Source organism: Lactuca saligna, chromosome 9, assembly GCF_052625555.1.
Source record: "Lactuca saligna cultivar CGN05327 chromosome 9, ASM5262555v1, whole genome shotgun sequence".
Taxonomy (NCBI): domain Eukaryota; kingdom Viridiplantae; phylum Streptophyta; class Magnoliopsida; order Asterales; family Asteraceae; genus Lactuca; species Lactuca saligna.
In genome coordinates this window covers 32,434,537-32,450,750 of record NC_136425.1, presented here as the reverse complement: position 1 = coordinate 32,450,750, position 16,214 = coordinate 32,434,537, and the positions used below count along the sequence as shown (strand labels likewise).

The window sequence follows — 16,214 nt, the reverse complement described above, 5'->3', positions numbered from 1 at the left end:
ACTCATATGTTATGTCATCTTTAACACCATTTGATTTATGTAGGAAATGGTGTGCAAGTGTTATAACATGTTATAACATGTTAAGAGATACAAAGAGAGTTAGATAGAAAGAGAGTTAGATAGAAAGAGAGTGAGATAATGACTTTTGATTGGTTGATTCTCACGTTACTTCCCGTGACCATGGTAACATTTCTTAACATAACACCAAATAACATGAGAGAGAGGCGGTGTTCCGGTGTTACGGCGCCGTTATGGGAGTTGCCAAATCAGCATAACGCCTTATGACGTTGCCCATACCGAGCAGACTTCGTCATGAGTTGTGCACCGTTTGGAGTTTCCGAACCTGGGATTTTCTATCTTTTAATATACATAAATTAAAATTAAGGGCAAAATTATCGATACATTTTTTTTTTTCTGTGGATAATTAAAAATATTTATGGGGTGTTTGGCTTAGTTTTTGTGGGGTAAAAGTCCTTTTTGTAAAATGACTTTTTGGAAAATGACTTTTTACAAAAGTTATTTTTTAAAATGTGTTTGGATTAGCTTTTGAAGGGAAAGTCAAAAGTTAAAGTGTTTGGTTTAACTTTTACATGTAAAATGACAAAAAGGACATGTTTACATATTTACATTGATTTACTACTTTGCATATATTATTTTATACTTAATTTTTTTTAAACACATATTATAATTTTATAAACATTTTATTAGAAAATATAAAATATAAATTTCTTTTAAAATATTTCTAATTCTTTAGATTATACAATGACAATATTAAAATTAGTACGTTCACACCAATTGTAAATAATATATAAGATAACTTTTTGTATTAGACAATAACAATATTAGAATTACGTTCATACAAATGTAAAGTACAAATTACGTTCATACAAATTAAAATATTTCTAAGTTTTTGGATTAGACCATGACAATATTAAAATTACGTTCATACAAATTGTAAATAATTCATAAAAAATATCATAGATAATATTACATTCATCTACGTAATGTGATTATATCTTGTGCAATAATATCCCGTATCGCTGCCATATATAAATCATCATCGCTCGTGCGACGTGTACTTGGACCTTCTTCGTAAACATCACTACCGGTATCACCTCGTACGGGATTGTAGGATTTTTGTTGTGCCATATTAAACGCTTCATCAAACCTACCAACCTTTCTAATGTAGTTATGGATCGCCATCGATGCTATCACAATTTTCACTTGGTTCTTGTACTTGTAATTAACATGCATGTCTCTTAATAACGCCCACCTAGCTTTCCACACTCCAAAAGTTCGTTCAATGATATTTCGCAATAATGAATGGAGATAGTTAAATTTCTCTTTCGGTCCACGAGGTTCACGAATAGCAGCCGTGTGTCCACGTCGAAAATCTGGTAAATGATAACGAATATTTGTGCCTTTGTATGGAGCAAGACCCTCTCGTATTTGGATATCCAGCATCAACAACGTAATATTTATCTGTAAATAAAACAAACATTTATTATTTGTTTCAAACAAGTAGTAAAAACATAAAACTTGTGTTCCTAAAAAAAAGAAAAAATAATACTAACCACCCGTTGGATATGGAAAATTAAGATCTGGTCTCTGTAAGGCTTCATTGAAAATTCTTGTATCGTGTGCAGTCCATTCCCAACCGGCCCAAACAAATGTAAATCATATGTTAAAATCACAAACAACCATTATATTTTGTGTTGCATATCCCTTTCGACCAATATACTTCACTTCATTTTTTTGTGGAACCGATGCCCTAACGTGTGTCCCATCTATAGCACCAATGCAATCCTTCAAACTCAAAAATATATCATAAATAAATTATTTGTTAAAGTTTGACTACCAAGAAAATAAACATTGGATAATACTTTGAACATTGGATAATACCGAGAGTTATATAATATATATTCGGGAACATCATCGTTATAGTTTGCGTCTGGCTTGATGATGTCGGCACTCAGTTTTAGCGCGGCTTCCAAACTGTATGGAAATGCCTGTGAATCGTTTCCCCTGAATGATTAAAAAATTCTTGCACAAATCTATTGCTACACCCATGCGCCAAAGTCATCAAGAATATTCCTACAGACTCCTCTATAGATACTTTTCGTGTTTGTTGTAACCCGTAATTTGTAGCAAGATCTAAGCGTAACTGTCTAAAAACAGGTACGTTAAGTCTAAACATCTCATAACAACGTCTAGGATGGCCATTTAGTACTTCTGTAATAAACATGTGCCCTGTGCGATCTGAAGTGTGACATGGTGTACGTAAGTTACGAGCGAGTATTATCCCCTTCAAAGCTAATCCACATAACATTTCAAATTCTTTATCCTCTTCCATTACACATTCTTCATTATCATTCGATGAATTAGAATCATCACTATCCATCATACATAATACAAATAAAATGATGTCAACCATTAACACATAACATAAAGACAAACAATAACACATAATATAAAATGTCAAATACATAACGACAAAGGACAACACATAATGTCAAAGCATATCACATATTGTCAAAGGATAACACATAAATGTCAAGGCATAACACATATGGCTAAATCATTATTTCATAAGTAACTTAAGAAACTTCATCCTTGCTTCGTCGGTCGTTGGAAACATAAAAGTTTCACGATTTTGCTTTTTGGTGAAGACAAACAAGGCCTGTGAAAAATTGTTGGACCCTTCACGAAGATCAGGGAACTTGATGACAATGGCCATGCAATCTGCTATTGTTGGGGACATATTATTTTGTGGATAAGTTTGTGTGCTTTTTGATGATATAACATCCAATAAAGGATTAACTTTTTCTTCATAAATTGAATTTTTACTCTTGGTTGGACGGTTGTTGGAAACAGACTTAGACCTCTTCCTTTTACTTGAACTACTTTCATGGAGAACAGTAAAAATAGGCTTATCATCATCTAAATTGATTTCATCACTATCTCCTTTGCCCTCCATATTTTCTTCGTTTGGATTGCTATTGTTTTGAAATTGTAATGGAGTCATAGTCTGATCTCCAACGGCAACAAAATCCCGAAACAAAATAGCATATTTCTCATCAAATATGCTCAAATCTGTGTTCCTAAATTTGGCATAATCTTTATTCTGCTGCAAGACAAAAAGATATTGTAAATCAACTATGTTCAATCTATATGCAATCATAACTTAAAATAATTGTAAAAAAAATAGTAATCATACCTTTATTTTCTCCTCCCACCACTCAGGGGACGCATCTACTAGGCTTCTCGTCCCACCGAGTCCGGTTTCAAGCCTCATTAAGTGGTCATAAGGCTTCCACTCTTTTTTCATGTTCTCCAATTTGTTTGTTAGTTGTTTTTTTCAAGGCTATAACATGTTTTCTCCTTAATGCGTTTTTGTATATTTTCCCACCCAATTTTATCAAAGGAGGAAGTGGGTTTATGGCCTTTTTTTTTTAATCAAGCACGAATCAACAAACACCATGAAGCTACGATTATCCCACCCAAATTTTGGTTTTTTCATTTTTAAAGATGTTTCACAATCAACAATTGTAGTGTTGTTTTCATCCATTATCTGTGAATTACACATAGTATTAACATTTAAACAATAAATCAATTTCATTAACCTTTCTAAATGATTTCATTAGTTTATTAAAATTCTAATCGAAACAGAAAAAATAGATTATCACAACATATCAATTTTACAAAACAATCATCTGTTAACACAAATATAATCCATGAACAAAAAATTTCATTAGCTTCATATTTCATCAATTTCACTAATTGTTAATTCATTTTTCATCAAGTTCACAAAATAATAACTATTTCACAGCATATTTTAGAAATCAGGAAGAACAATTACACTAATTGTTAATTCATTTTTCTTGCGTGCCATCATCGTTCCTTAAAAACCCTGTTCTTCCCCAAATTGAAAACCATAGATCTCAACTCAGATTTTCATAGCAAATAGTTAATTCAGATCGTTAACTTTCATCAAAGTTTTGATCAATTTAAGAATTACCAAGATGATATAAGTTCACATAGAAGTTGTGAAACTTTGGAAACTTACAGTGTGAGATCGTTCGATGGTTGTGAGAAGAACAATTAATGGAAAATTAGAAATCGGGTGGAGCACATTTCACAACACATTATTTTCACAACAAATCAATTACATATAATATCAATTTCAGAAATCGGAAATAAATTGGAAATCGGAAATCAAATGTAACATCAGAAATCGGAAATCAAATGTAACATCATAGATCGGAAATCAAATGGAAATCGGAAATAGACAGGAAGAGATTGCAACATTTGAGATCGGAAATCACATCTGAGATCGGAAATCAAATTGAAAAGAAACAAACCTGATCGCGGGGTTGCAGGTCGCCGGCGTCGCCGGTGTTTGTTGGAGGTCCAGATGTGATTTGCGACCTGAAATTGTGCGTGAGCGGAGAGAACGAGGAGAGAGATATGTGAACTGTGAATGAAGTTAATTAAGGTAGATAAGAGTATATTGGTAATTTCTAATTTTTAGCTGGTGAAAAGTTAAGAAAAATCATGTATACGTTACTTTTCAAAAAGACTTAAATCATTTATAAAAATCATTTCTACCTTACCAATCATCTTTTTAAACTTTTTCTAAAACATAAAGTTAAAAATCATTTTAAAAAGCACCCCACACCATCCTCGTTAAAAAGAAAAGGGTTTTGCTTGTTTTTGTGTAATTTATTTATCCAAATCGTTTGATGTTCAAAAGCTTCTGAAGCCTTCACCGAGCAGACACACAGACACACAAAACCGACTAACATCTCCATAAGATCTCTCGCTCTCGCTCTAGATCCATCAATGGCGCTCAATCTTCGTCAAAGACAGACAGGTGATTGATTTCTCTCCCCCCCTGTGTCTATTCCCCGATTCAGTTTCATGTATCTCAAGCTCCGATCGGATATGAAATTAAGCCTGAATGTCTAGCACGATTAACATATACATAATTTGGATCCTGAATAAATATATATGTATGCTGTGGGTTTATGATCTAATTATCGAAACACCGTCTATTTTAAATCCGAATCTGAAAACCAATGTTTATTGAGGTATTACATCGCATTTCATGGGCCCCGATAGCGAATCATATGAAATAAAATTGATACGCGTTCTCATAAGAAATCGAACGGAATTCTATCTTGTGTTCCTTAATTTGAAGCTTTACCACCATCTCATCCGATTTCATGCTTTTGTATGAGACATTCTAGGTTTTTTCTATAATCAGTGAGTTTTGATCGGTATAATGAAGTATATGTATGTGTATGAGTAACTTGGATGCTTACACTTGAGTAGAAATAGAAATGTTTTCGGATTGCATAACCTGAATAATATTATATTGAATCTGAGCCTAAAAACATGATGTAAATTTGTATGTACTTTCAGAGTGCATAGCTCGGATGCTAAATCTGAATCAACCTATAAACGCAAGTGGAACAGCAAACGAAGAAGTTTACAAGATACTGATTTATGACAAGTTCTGTCAAGACATTCTCTCCCCTCTAATCCATGTGAAAGATCTGCGCAAACATGGTGTGACCCTCTACTTCCTTATCGATAAAAACCGCAAACCTGTCTCTGATGTTCCTGCTGTTTACTTTGTAAGACCTTCCCAACAAAACATCGAAAGAATCATCTCAGATGCTTCCAATTCCGTCTACGATTACTTCCACCTAAACTTCTCTTCATCAATCCCCCGCCCCCTTCTTGAAGACCTTGCTTCCGGAACCCTGAATTCCGATTCCATCCAACGGATCTCCAAAGTTCATGACCAGTATCTGGAGTTTGTAACCCTGGATGACAATCTCTTCTCCTTAGCTGATAAATCTTGTTACGTCCGGTTAAACGATCCGAAAGCCACCGATCGCGAGATTGAAGAAATAATCGAAAAGCTCGTGAGCGGGTTGTTCTGTGTCCTGGCTACACTTGGCGTTGTCCCGATCATCCGGTGTCCACGTGGCGGTCCCGCTGAGATGGTTGCGTCCTTGCTGGACCAGCGGTTACGCGATCATTTACTCGTTAAAAACAATTTATTTTCCGAAAACGGTAACTTCACAAGCTCCTTTCAGAGACCCGTTTTATGTTTGTTTGACCGGAACCTCGAGTTATCAGTTGCCATCCAACATGACTTTCGTTACCGACCTCTCGTTCACGATGTGCTCGGGTTGAGGCTTAACCGGTTAACCATACAGGGCGGTGGTGCTGGTGGTGGTGGGATGAAGTCATATGAATTGGACCGGGTCGACCCGTTTTGGGCGGCGAACGGGAATCTGGAGTTCCCTGAGGTAGCGGTTGAAATCGAGACACAGTTGAATAAATACAAGAAAGACGTGGAAGAAGTGAACCGGCGAACGGGGGGTGGAAACGATGGAGCGGAATTCGACGGGACGGATCTGATCGGGAACACGAAGCATTTGATGAACGCGGTGAACTCGCTGCCCGAACTGACCGAACGGAAACAGACAATCGATAAACACACAAACATCGCGACGGTTTTGCTCGGGGAGATCAAAGAGCGGTCTCTGGATTCGTACGCGAAAAAGGAATACGAAATGATGGTGAGAGGCGGAATCGACCGGGGGGAGCTTTTATCTGTTCTTAAAGGGAAAGGTAGTAAAACGGATAAGCTTCGGTTTGCTATCATGTTCCTTATTTCGTCGGAAACCATCCCTCAGATAGAAGTGGAAATGGTTGAATCCGCGTTGAGAGAAGCGGAGGTGGACACGTGTGCGTTTCAATACGTGAAAAAGATGAAATCGTTAAATGTTTCGTTAGCATCTTCTGCGAATGCTGCTAGCAGAAGCAACATTGTGGATTGGGCTGAGAAGCTTTATGGGCAGTCGATCAGTGCTGTGACTGCAGGTGTTAAGAATCTGTTATCGGGTGATCATCAGTTGGCAATGGCGACAACAGTTGAAGCTTTGATGGAAGGGAAACCGAATAATCCGGAGATCGAGTCTTACCTGGTGTTGGACCCACGTGCACCCAAATCGACTTCTGGTCAGATGAAAGGGCCTTTTAAAGAAGCGATTGTGTTCATGATTGGTGGTGGGAATTATGTTGAATATGGAAGCTTGCAGGAGCTTGCACGGAGGCAGCAGCAGCCACCTTCTTCTGCTAAACATATCATATACGGGACAACTGAGATTCTTACTGGTGCTGAGTTTATTGATCAGCTTGCTGTCTTGGGACAAAAGATGGGTTTGGGTACCACTTCTTCTGCTTCTGCTCCTGTCTAATCATGTGACTACATTTCTGCTATATTCTGTTTTTTTTTGGTTTGGTTTGGTTTGGTTGTAGCTATCTCATTGTGGATTTTTCCCGTTTAAAGAAAAAACAATGATAACAAGAAATGAATGAATCACTTATATTATAGATAGATTTGTTTCTATCTCTATGATAATAATCTGTTTGATATCGACTGTTGAGTCTCATATTGCTGATGTTACTCTGTCTCGATGATTTTGAAACCCAATTAAACTACAAAACAACTACATCTTCAAGACCACTATTGTCAACATAATAACCAAGATAAAAGCAAGCAAGCAATCCTACAATAACTTCTAGCAATGCCTTTTCATCATCTACTACTCCATATGGCAGGTTTGAGTGAGATGTCATGCTTGATTCTCCTTCATATTCTTCGTCATACCATTTAAAAAAACCCACAGTTCCCTCCCACCTATAACATCAGGGCAAAATCAACATTCATAAAAACCATACCTTGTAATTAGGGCAAAATCAGAGCAAAATTTCGTTAGGTACTTTTTTTCCCTTGTTCTGGTTTTCTTTGCGTGCAACACCTATACTACACACATCTCCACAACCACATGTTACTACTTTCTTCCTTCTCGCTTTGTCAGCAGCTTGGAAGTTGACATTTTCAGAGATGAAGGTGAGGTTCGAGTGAAGTGAAAGTGGGGGTAACCGGTGTGTGTTAATAGGTGAAAGGACGAGATGTGTGCAAAGCTTCAAACATAAGGGACCTAATATACCCAAAAAAAGAAAACGTAAATGACCAAATGGGACCAAACTTAAAACGTTAATATCATGTGTTTCAATTATTATTTTTGGGGCCATATATTGGAATCAAAGGTAGTCTATTTTATCTTTCGCATACTTGTCTAATTACGCTATCAATGCGGTAGGTTGGCGCTATTGCAACTTTTGTGAAGAAAAACGGTGTAAATAATGGTTATAATTTATTTAGTTATTATTTAAAGAGAAAAATAGGGTATAAAAGCAATTATGTTGGACATAGCAGCCGCTTTTTTGTAAGTCTATGTAAATTGGTTTTTTTGCTCATCTGTTTATTACAAACGAGTATAATAAATATCCTCTAATTTTTTAAGCCCATCGCTAAATGCAAAATAGCATTCGGTTTTTCATCGCTATCGCATATAGGTAACATGTCGCAAATGGAAAAGCTCCTGTTATGAATGTATTATTTTTCATTTATTTCACTACACTACTTTTACTTGTTTCGCTACTCTTATCTTTAGACCATATTGTTGTCTCTTTATAGATCTTGAAAGCAATCATGACAAAAAGATGTGTTGAATTAAATTGTGCTGTTCCAACAAAAATATATATATATATATATATATATATATATATATATATATATATATATATATATATATATATATATATATATATATATATATATTTAATAATGTTGGATCCGCCATTGCCAACAAGATAATGGTTAATGAAGATATAGATAACCTATATTAAGGACGAAACTTATCGCCCAGCCCACCTATTGAGTCAAATGGTTAACGAAGCTTCGTCTTTCCTTCATTTTAGATTATTTTTAAAACCAATTTATACTCAACTTATAACAAACTCTTTGTTTAACAACCAAAAAAAATACCATATTTCAAAAACATTTTTTTAAAAGAGACATTTATTAATTCAATCCTCTCTGGATGTCAACTCATGTATAACAAACCATAAACAAAAGCTTCCCGAAATAGACAACACTTTCAAGCACACTCTACCCCTTCAAAGTGTTGTCTATTTCGGGAAGTCATGACGTCCAGAATACAAGATCTAAGCTAAACTACAAGAACTAAGCAACCAAACAGCCAAGGTTGTAGTGGCGGTGACTATAAGCATGAACAACTCTGAACACTTTATTAATGATGGTCCTGCATAAGTTGTTGAGAGAAAAACCTAAAAAATCAATAATAAGTACTAAATATGTACAAAAACAAGGAATTCTTATTTTGCAACCAAAAAATATTAATAACTAAATGTGCAAAAAAATATATTAATAACTAAATGTGTACAAAGTAACAAAATACTGCTTTTTTAAGTCATTTTTTTCAGTTTACCTGGAGTAGCCGATCATAAGAACTAAATATATACAGTTAAACAAGTTGAATGGGTAAATGCGGACGGAAAAAAATCTCAGTGACCAAATGTGTATAAATCGAAAATATATTACCCTTTTAAGTCATTATCCCTAGATTGCAAGTGCATAAACAAGTTCTGAACATTTATTAATATCGAAATAAATATAACGGACAATGATCTATTGAAAATGACAAATAGACCCTCGAGCGGGTTATGAGTTGTAATGAGGTACAACTCAACTAATTATGGTTAGATGTTAACCATTTTAATCAACCCAACCAACAATAATTTCGCAAATGACAAAACTATCATCCAATTTCTAGTTGTACTCTTTTTATAGTTGAAAATTAGATTCATCCCACTGAAGAACAGCATCCAAATTTTGCTCTCTTTTGAGTTTGTCCTTTAGAAACCAATCACACACTTTCCCTGCGTTCAGTTCCTCAATACTACACCCTTCTTGCTCTCCTATCACCCTCAAAAGATTTAGCGACGATATCTGTATAACATAAAACCATCACAAAAACTTGTCAATCATAGCAAACTAAAATTTCCATTTTATCCATTATTTTGTAATAACGCTTCCTTAATAAAAAATCATCATTTTTATTTTTTAAAAATAACCTCTATAATTTAATGCTCGTTTAACTAATAACCTTAACAAGTTATACATTCGTCTATAGACTAATGATTCGTTACATATATAAGGTACCATTTTATTTAGAAAAACACAAATTTCATTCCATATATACGTCAGAACAAATTACATAAAAATCATTATGCTTAGAGATTTTTAGAATAAAATCAAGTTGATAATTTTTTTTCACTACCACCACTTCCATTATATTACTGGTTGTTTGTCATATTAACCAATATATTTGGGCATTTTTCTGGACTAACCACCATATGTTTGTTGTTCTTTTCGGGCCTTCTTATCAAAGAAAACAATTGTATCGGATGTCGAAGATAAAAGTGAACTGACTAAAAAAGTATTAAAGTTTGATTTTATAATAGAATTTTAAAAAACAATGGTTAACTCGAAAAATATGTCTACAATATAGTGATTTTTATACAATCAGCGAAATAAATTAATTGTGTCGTTTATTAAAGAAAATATAAACTTTTCATGATCATGGTCATGTGTTACTAGTTTTATAACACAATTTATATACCAAAAATTGAATAAAAACAGATAAGTTACAATTTGAATAAAAGAAACATTAACATACCGTCAATCGACATAAAAACCCTTCATGACTGCTTAAACCCGACATTTCAACAAGACCAGCTTCTTCTAGGGTGAGAAAGCTTCGTTTCTCCGAACTCTTTTTCTCTTCTTGTTCATCAACACTAGCTCTCAGTGTCAATCTTTTTCTTTTACGAGGGTGAATACTGGTATTTAGATTCTTGATATAAATATTTGTCAAGTCACAAGAGAATGAAGATGAATGAAAACATACACTTTTAATAAGTTTGAGGGCATTCATGGTGGTGGGTTTTGGTCCAAAAACACCCTTCAAAAGATGAGGAAGATGACACAACCAAAGACTTAGTTGTAATGCTGGAAAGTTTTCTTTTCAATTGTTTGATTGATTGTGTGTATGTGGTGCATATTGAGATATGGATATGTGGATAACCCTACATATGCTCTCTTTTTCCAAATAAAAGACTTGGCACGTGGTATAAAATGTGATTTACCTATATTGCCCTTCTTTGTTTCAACTACCACTCACCCCTGTAATCCGGCGGCGCTTCCATCTATTCCCATTGATCTAAAATCAAGGAGTAAGGTTTTGAAATTCACAATCCGTATCTTCAGGATATTGTTAGTCTTCATAGAACTTGAGAGAGATTCAAGCTTTCGGTTTCTGATCATATGATAAAAACAAACTTATAGGTATGATTAGGATTTTTCAAGTAAAAGAGTGGGATCCAAAGAGTAATGTTAGTTTGTTAGAGCTTTGGAGTTTTGCTTCTTGATTGTAATAATTGGGTAGTAAAAGCCTACAATACAACCATTGCCTTTTTCTTTTTCAATTTGGTTTTTAATTCCTACAAGTAACAAAACTTCTAGGAGCAAACTTATAGATATCGTTTTGTGGTTATTGTACAATTTATCGAGATTACAAGACTTTCATTTTAAATTTAAAATCTATAATGAAATATACATATTGTCAAAAAATCTATGATGACTTTTAGTAAATTGAATTCGACTTAAATAATTTTCAGTATTTAAAATACATGATTTTTAATTTTTTGTAATATGTTGGTATGTAAATTTATTTTACTAACTAATATTTTATTGTTTGTTGGATAGTATAAGAATAGAAATACATTTGCTTATGTTCAAACAATTTATTCAAGCTAAAAAAAAAAAAAGAAACAAAGTTTATGTATGCAAGATTTAGGGTTTTTTTTTTCCAGATTAAAACGACTCAACGAGTAATGATTTATTCTCGGATGAAATCCTACATATACATATATATAAACACGTTTCTTTCAATTTTATGTAATCAAAAATGAAAAACAACCATCTTTTTTAATATAAATATAATTTTTTTTCCGTTTTGGTTCATTGATATTTTTTTCTTTCAATTTCGAGGTATTAGAAATTCAGAATGATAAACCAACAATCTTTTTGAATAAAAAAGTATTTATTTATTTTCATTTTAAGGTATCATAATGAAATATCAACTGTTTTTTTGGCATAAAAATATAATTTTTTTTTATCTGTGGTATAAAAATATAAATTTTTTACCTGCTTGATAACTGTTATATCAAGTGCATAATTACCAAAACTCAAGGAAGTTGTTTGAGACGTTGAATAACTTGAAAGTACATTGTTGTTACTTATTATCATTTTTAATTATCAATATTTTTTTATCATGTGGTTTCCAAAGGCTATAGTCTAGTACTTATGTCTACATGGCATCTCCTCAGTCAAAACAAATTCAAAGCGAAATACCTACTATACCACCAGCATTGTTCATCCTATGCTTTTCTTTCCGGCTCATTTTGGGTCACCAATATCATGTATCACAAGAAATCAGCAAACAAAATTTATCCATTTCGAGAAATCAGCCATTAATCACCGCGATTTTTTGACGTCTGAATTGTTGATTAGCAAGACCAAAACCAATTTATTGGCAATTCGCTCATTCCACATCCTTTTTTTTAGACAAAATTGCAAAAATGATCCCTGTGATATGCATTTTTTTTGGAGTTTTGGTCCAAACCACGAGTTTTTTGGTTTTGTGGTTCTTTTGGATTGGTTTGTTTGTGAGAATGGTCCCTATACCTAACATCCGTTAAAAAGAATCCGTTAACCCTCTCATGTGCCTTGCACGTGAGGGTATTTCTGTCTTTTTACTTATAGGGACCATTTTTGCATACGCAAAAATGGTCCCTAAAAGTAAAAAGACATAAATACCCTCACGTGTAAGGCACATGAGGGGGTTAACAGATTCTTTTTAACGAATATTAAGTACAAGGATCATTCTCACAAACAAACCAGTCCAAAAGGACTACAAAACCAAAAAACTCGTGGTTTGGACCAAAACCCTAAAAAATTGCATACCACAGGGACCATTTTTTCAATTATGTCTTTTTTATAAGAAATCAGACGCTTCATTCAAAAGGGTCTCTCTGTAGTCTGTACTTCTCTCTCGACAAGATTTTAGGATTTTGGATGGTATTCATCGTTGTTACTAGCGAAATAAATCGACCAAGAAAACCTTTTCATCTTCGTGGTGCTTCGGGTTCATCTTCCTTAGGATCCACTTAATGGTGTTTTGACTTTCGAGTGTATTTTGTACTGATTAAGAAACAATGTAATCATATATATATATATATATATATATATATATATATATATATATATATATATATATATATATTCATTTTCAAGGTCAAAATGATAATAATTGAGATGTGAGTCTTATCAACTCAGCAATGGTTCAATCGATTTGTAGGATTCCGACATGTCTAACAGTTATTTTGGTGATGAAGGTAGTTGGATTTCGGCCTATTGACAAACATGAAGCAATTATGAAACGGATTTAGGTTCGTCTTGATGTCCATGGAGCACTCTGATAAGAGATGTGAACACAAATGTACCCCAAGTTCTATTCGAATCAATATTCTTTTTATCTTTGAAATACACACATCTTAATTGAAAGGTTTTCTAATTGGGTATGATTCCCCGTTGTCCATCCTCCATTAGAAGCTCATGATTTTTGTTCTCCATGTATCTTCCATATGTAGGTTTTTATTTGTTCTGATTTATTGTTTGTAGTAATGGATTTTGTGATTATAATTTATAAGATTGGGTATCATTTTACTAATTCAATTAGTATTTGTTTGATGGAAAACGAGGTGAACGATCGTTTTAATAGAGAATGGGTTTTTCATAAACCCTAAACTGTATAGACTTTGATGTAGTTGTTCGTTCATACCTCCATTGCTGCAAAATCACCCATCACAACTATATCCAGATCAACTACGTTTTCTTACTGATATCCATTCTATATAATTTCATATAATGTTGAAATTTTATTTCATAGTATATAATTAGGTTCTCTATGAAGCTTTCAACCTTTTCATTTGTGGTTCTCATTCTTGGATCGGCTATGATGAGAATCACGATTATGAAGTACACCGACCATACATTTGGAGGAGCGGAAGAGCGTGTGAAAAAGAAATATCTTCAACATGAGGTGGTGTGAATCGACTTTGATCCCTATGGCTGAAAATGAAATTATTATAGTTGGAATTTGCCTTTTGATTTCTATAACAAGGTTTAAAAAAGGAGCAATTTTGGTATAACAATGTTGAGTGGTCAAGATTGCAAGCAAAAAAGAGACATTATTTTTCCAATAAACATAGGAGTTATGATCATAATAGAAAAATAGCTGTCGTAGTGTGAGGTGTGGTTCAAGTAAATTGGAGCAAGATGATGATTTTTTACGACACTTTTATTTGTGCCTTAGATCAAAGATGCACAAACCAGTTTTTTTCTTGAACCGGACCGATTCAAAAAACCGGTTCTGGTCAACGAAGTCAAAACCGGTTCACCCCTAAACCGGTTCAGTTTCAAACCGATTCACCACCAAAATAATTTGAACCCATACAAACCGGTTCGGTTCAGTACAAACCGGTTCACCTCAAACCGGTTCGGTGAACCATTTCAAAAAAAATCGAACCAAATTACTTCTATTTTACAATGTTTGCTTTGTTTTGTTAGGATATCATGGCTAATATATGCATGGTTAATTTGTAAGACCGGTTCAAAATCACTTCAAAACCGATCTTCTAGACCGGTTCAGCATAAACCGGTTCAAAACCGATTCGAATGGCTAGAAGTCCTAATTACTACAAACCGGAGGTTCGGTTCGACAGTGGACCGGTTCAAGGGTGAACCGGTTTTCGGTTCGGCTACCGGTTCAGATCGTAAATCGGTTTTTTTGTGCAAGCCTAGCTTAGATCATGTAAAAAATACATCTTGTGAAATGGGTTGAATTGTTTAAGGGTGGGCCAAATGACTTGGCACCTCTCAAGTTTTAGAGTTCTAAAGTATCTAAATTCCCGTTCTTCGATTTGAGAGTTATGCTCCATGATGAAATTTGATAAGTACTAAACTAATAAGTAGTAATTATCAACTTGTTAGGTTGGTGTATTGAAATGGATTTGGGTCAAAAATACCATCTATAATGTTGTAAAAGAACATGTTATAATAGTTTGGAAAAATATTAGACTTTTCCATGTTGCATCAACGTAAAGATTAGATATTTGTCATGTTAAGTGATGTTGGAAACTTATTAAAGGAGCCATTCATTATTATTTTATTTTTAGGGGAAAGATCTTTAATCTAAAATTAATAATACATAAACTTTAGATTTGGTAAGTCTAAAATTAGCTAAAAGATACCAACGAACCTCAGATATTAATTCCTATATGAATAACACTAGGTGTAAAACCCGTATAATATACGAGTTGATTAAAAAAAATATTAAATATCAAAATGTAAGCAATAAGTATCTTTTAAAATAAAATTTTGAAATATGAAATGAAGAAACGTATTAATTGCAATTTACTGTTACATTTATTATATTTAATACTTTACATATATAAGTATATAAATATTTTGTGATTTTTTTAATTTTAAAAATAAAAAAACCTAAAAATTGACATGTAGATATTATATAGGGATATATACAGTAAAGTCCTAATATTTTCATCGATTTGACAAGAAAGTCCTAAACTTTATTTTTTTTTACAGTAAAGTCCAAATTACCGGCAGTTTTTGACACTTTTACCCTTTTTCCCCGGTTAGCCGGTAAATAGGACTTTTTTGTCAACAAAATAAAGTTTAGGACTTTCTTGTCAAATCGTCAATTAGGACATTACTGTCAAAAAAATAAAGTTTAAGACTTTTTTGTCAAATCGTTGAAAATATTAGGGCTTTAGTATATATTTAAATTTTTTTTTGTTAGAAATTTAATGGTATGATACTCTTTAAGCATAAGAGTTATTGAAACCTTCTCTAATCAGCTAGATCCTATTAAACTTATTTACGTTTGCTTCTTGTTAAATCGTTTTTTTAATCTCAACAAACCGACATTAAAAAAAATGAGATAATCAAGAAAGAAAGAAAGAACCAGGGTTGTGTTGGCTTTTTACAGTCTCAAAAATGGAGAAAAAAACCGAAAAAATTGAAATAGCACAACCCTGGTTCTTTCTTTATTTCTTGATTATCTCAAATTTTTTTCAATGTCGGTTTGTTGAAAAAAAAAAAACGATTTAACAAGAAGCAAACG

General features: G+C 33.4%; 3 protein-coding genes across 3 annotated transcripts; 1 reads left to right on the top strand and 2 right to left on the bottom strand.

The window, feature by feature from the left end:
* Window positions 1-993: 993 nt before the first annotated feature.
* LOC145016186 (uncharacterized) lies at window positions 994-2,401 on the bottom strand. Its single transcript, XM_078974580.1, has 4 exons — window positions 2,117-2,401; window positions 1,884-2,009; window positions 1,702-1,806; window positions 994-1,482 (listed from the first exon to the last, which is right to left on the bottom strand). Exons 1-4 carry the CDS (start codon window positions 2,399-2,401, stop codon window positions 994-996), a joined length of 1,005 nt encoding a protein of 334 aa, XP_078830706.1.
* A 2,311-nt stretch (window positions 2,402-4,712) lies between these two features.
* LOC145014940 (SEC1 family transport protein SLY1-like) lies at window positions 4,713-7,455 on the top strand. Its single transcript, XM_078973388.1, has 2 exons — window positions 4,713-4,873; window positions 5,425-7,455. The coding sequence occupies exons 1-2, from the start codon at window positions 4,843-4,845 to the stop codon at window positions 7,275-7,277; spliced, it is 1,884 nt and encodes a 627-aa protein (XP_078829514.1). The 5' UTR covers window positions 4,713-4,842; the 3' UTR covers window positions 7,278-7,455.
* A 2,065-nt stretch (window positions 7,456-9,520) lies between these two features.
* LOC145018296 (receptor-interacting protein) lies at window positions 9,521-10,999 on the bottom strand. Its single transcript, XM_078976199.1, has 2 exons — window positions 10,629-10,999; window positions 9,521-9,898 (listed from the first exon to the last, which is right to left on the bottom strand). The coding sequence occupies exons 1-2, from the start codon at window positions 10,884-10,886 to the stop codon at window positions 9,734-9,736; spliced, it is 423 nt and encodes a 140-aa protein (XP_078832325.1). The 5' UTR covers window positions 10,887-10,999; the 3' UTR covers window positions 9,521-9,733.
* Window positions 11,000-16,214: the final 5,215 nt, after the last annotated feature.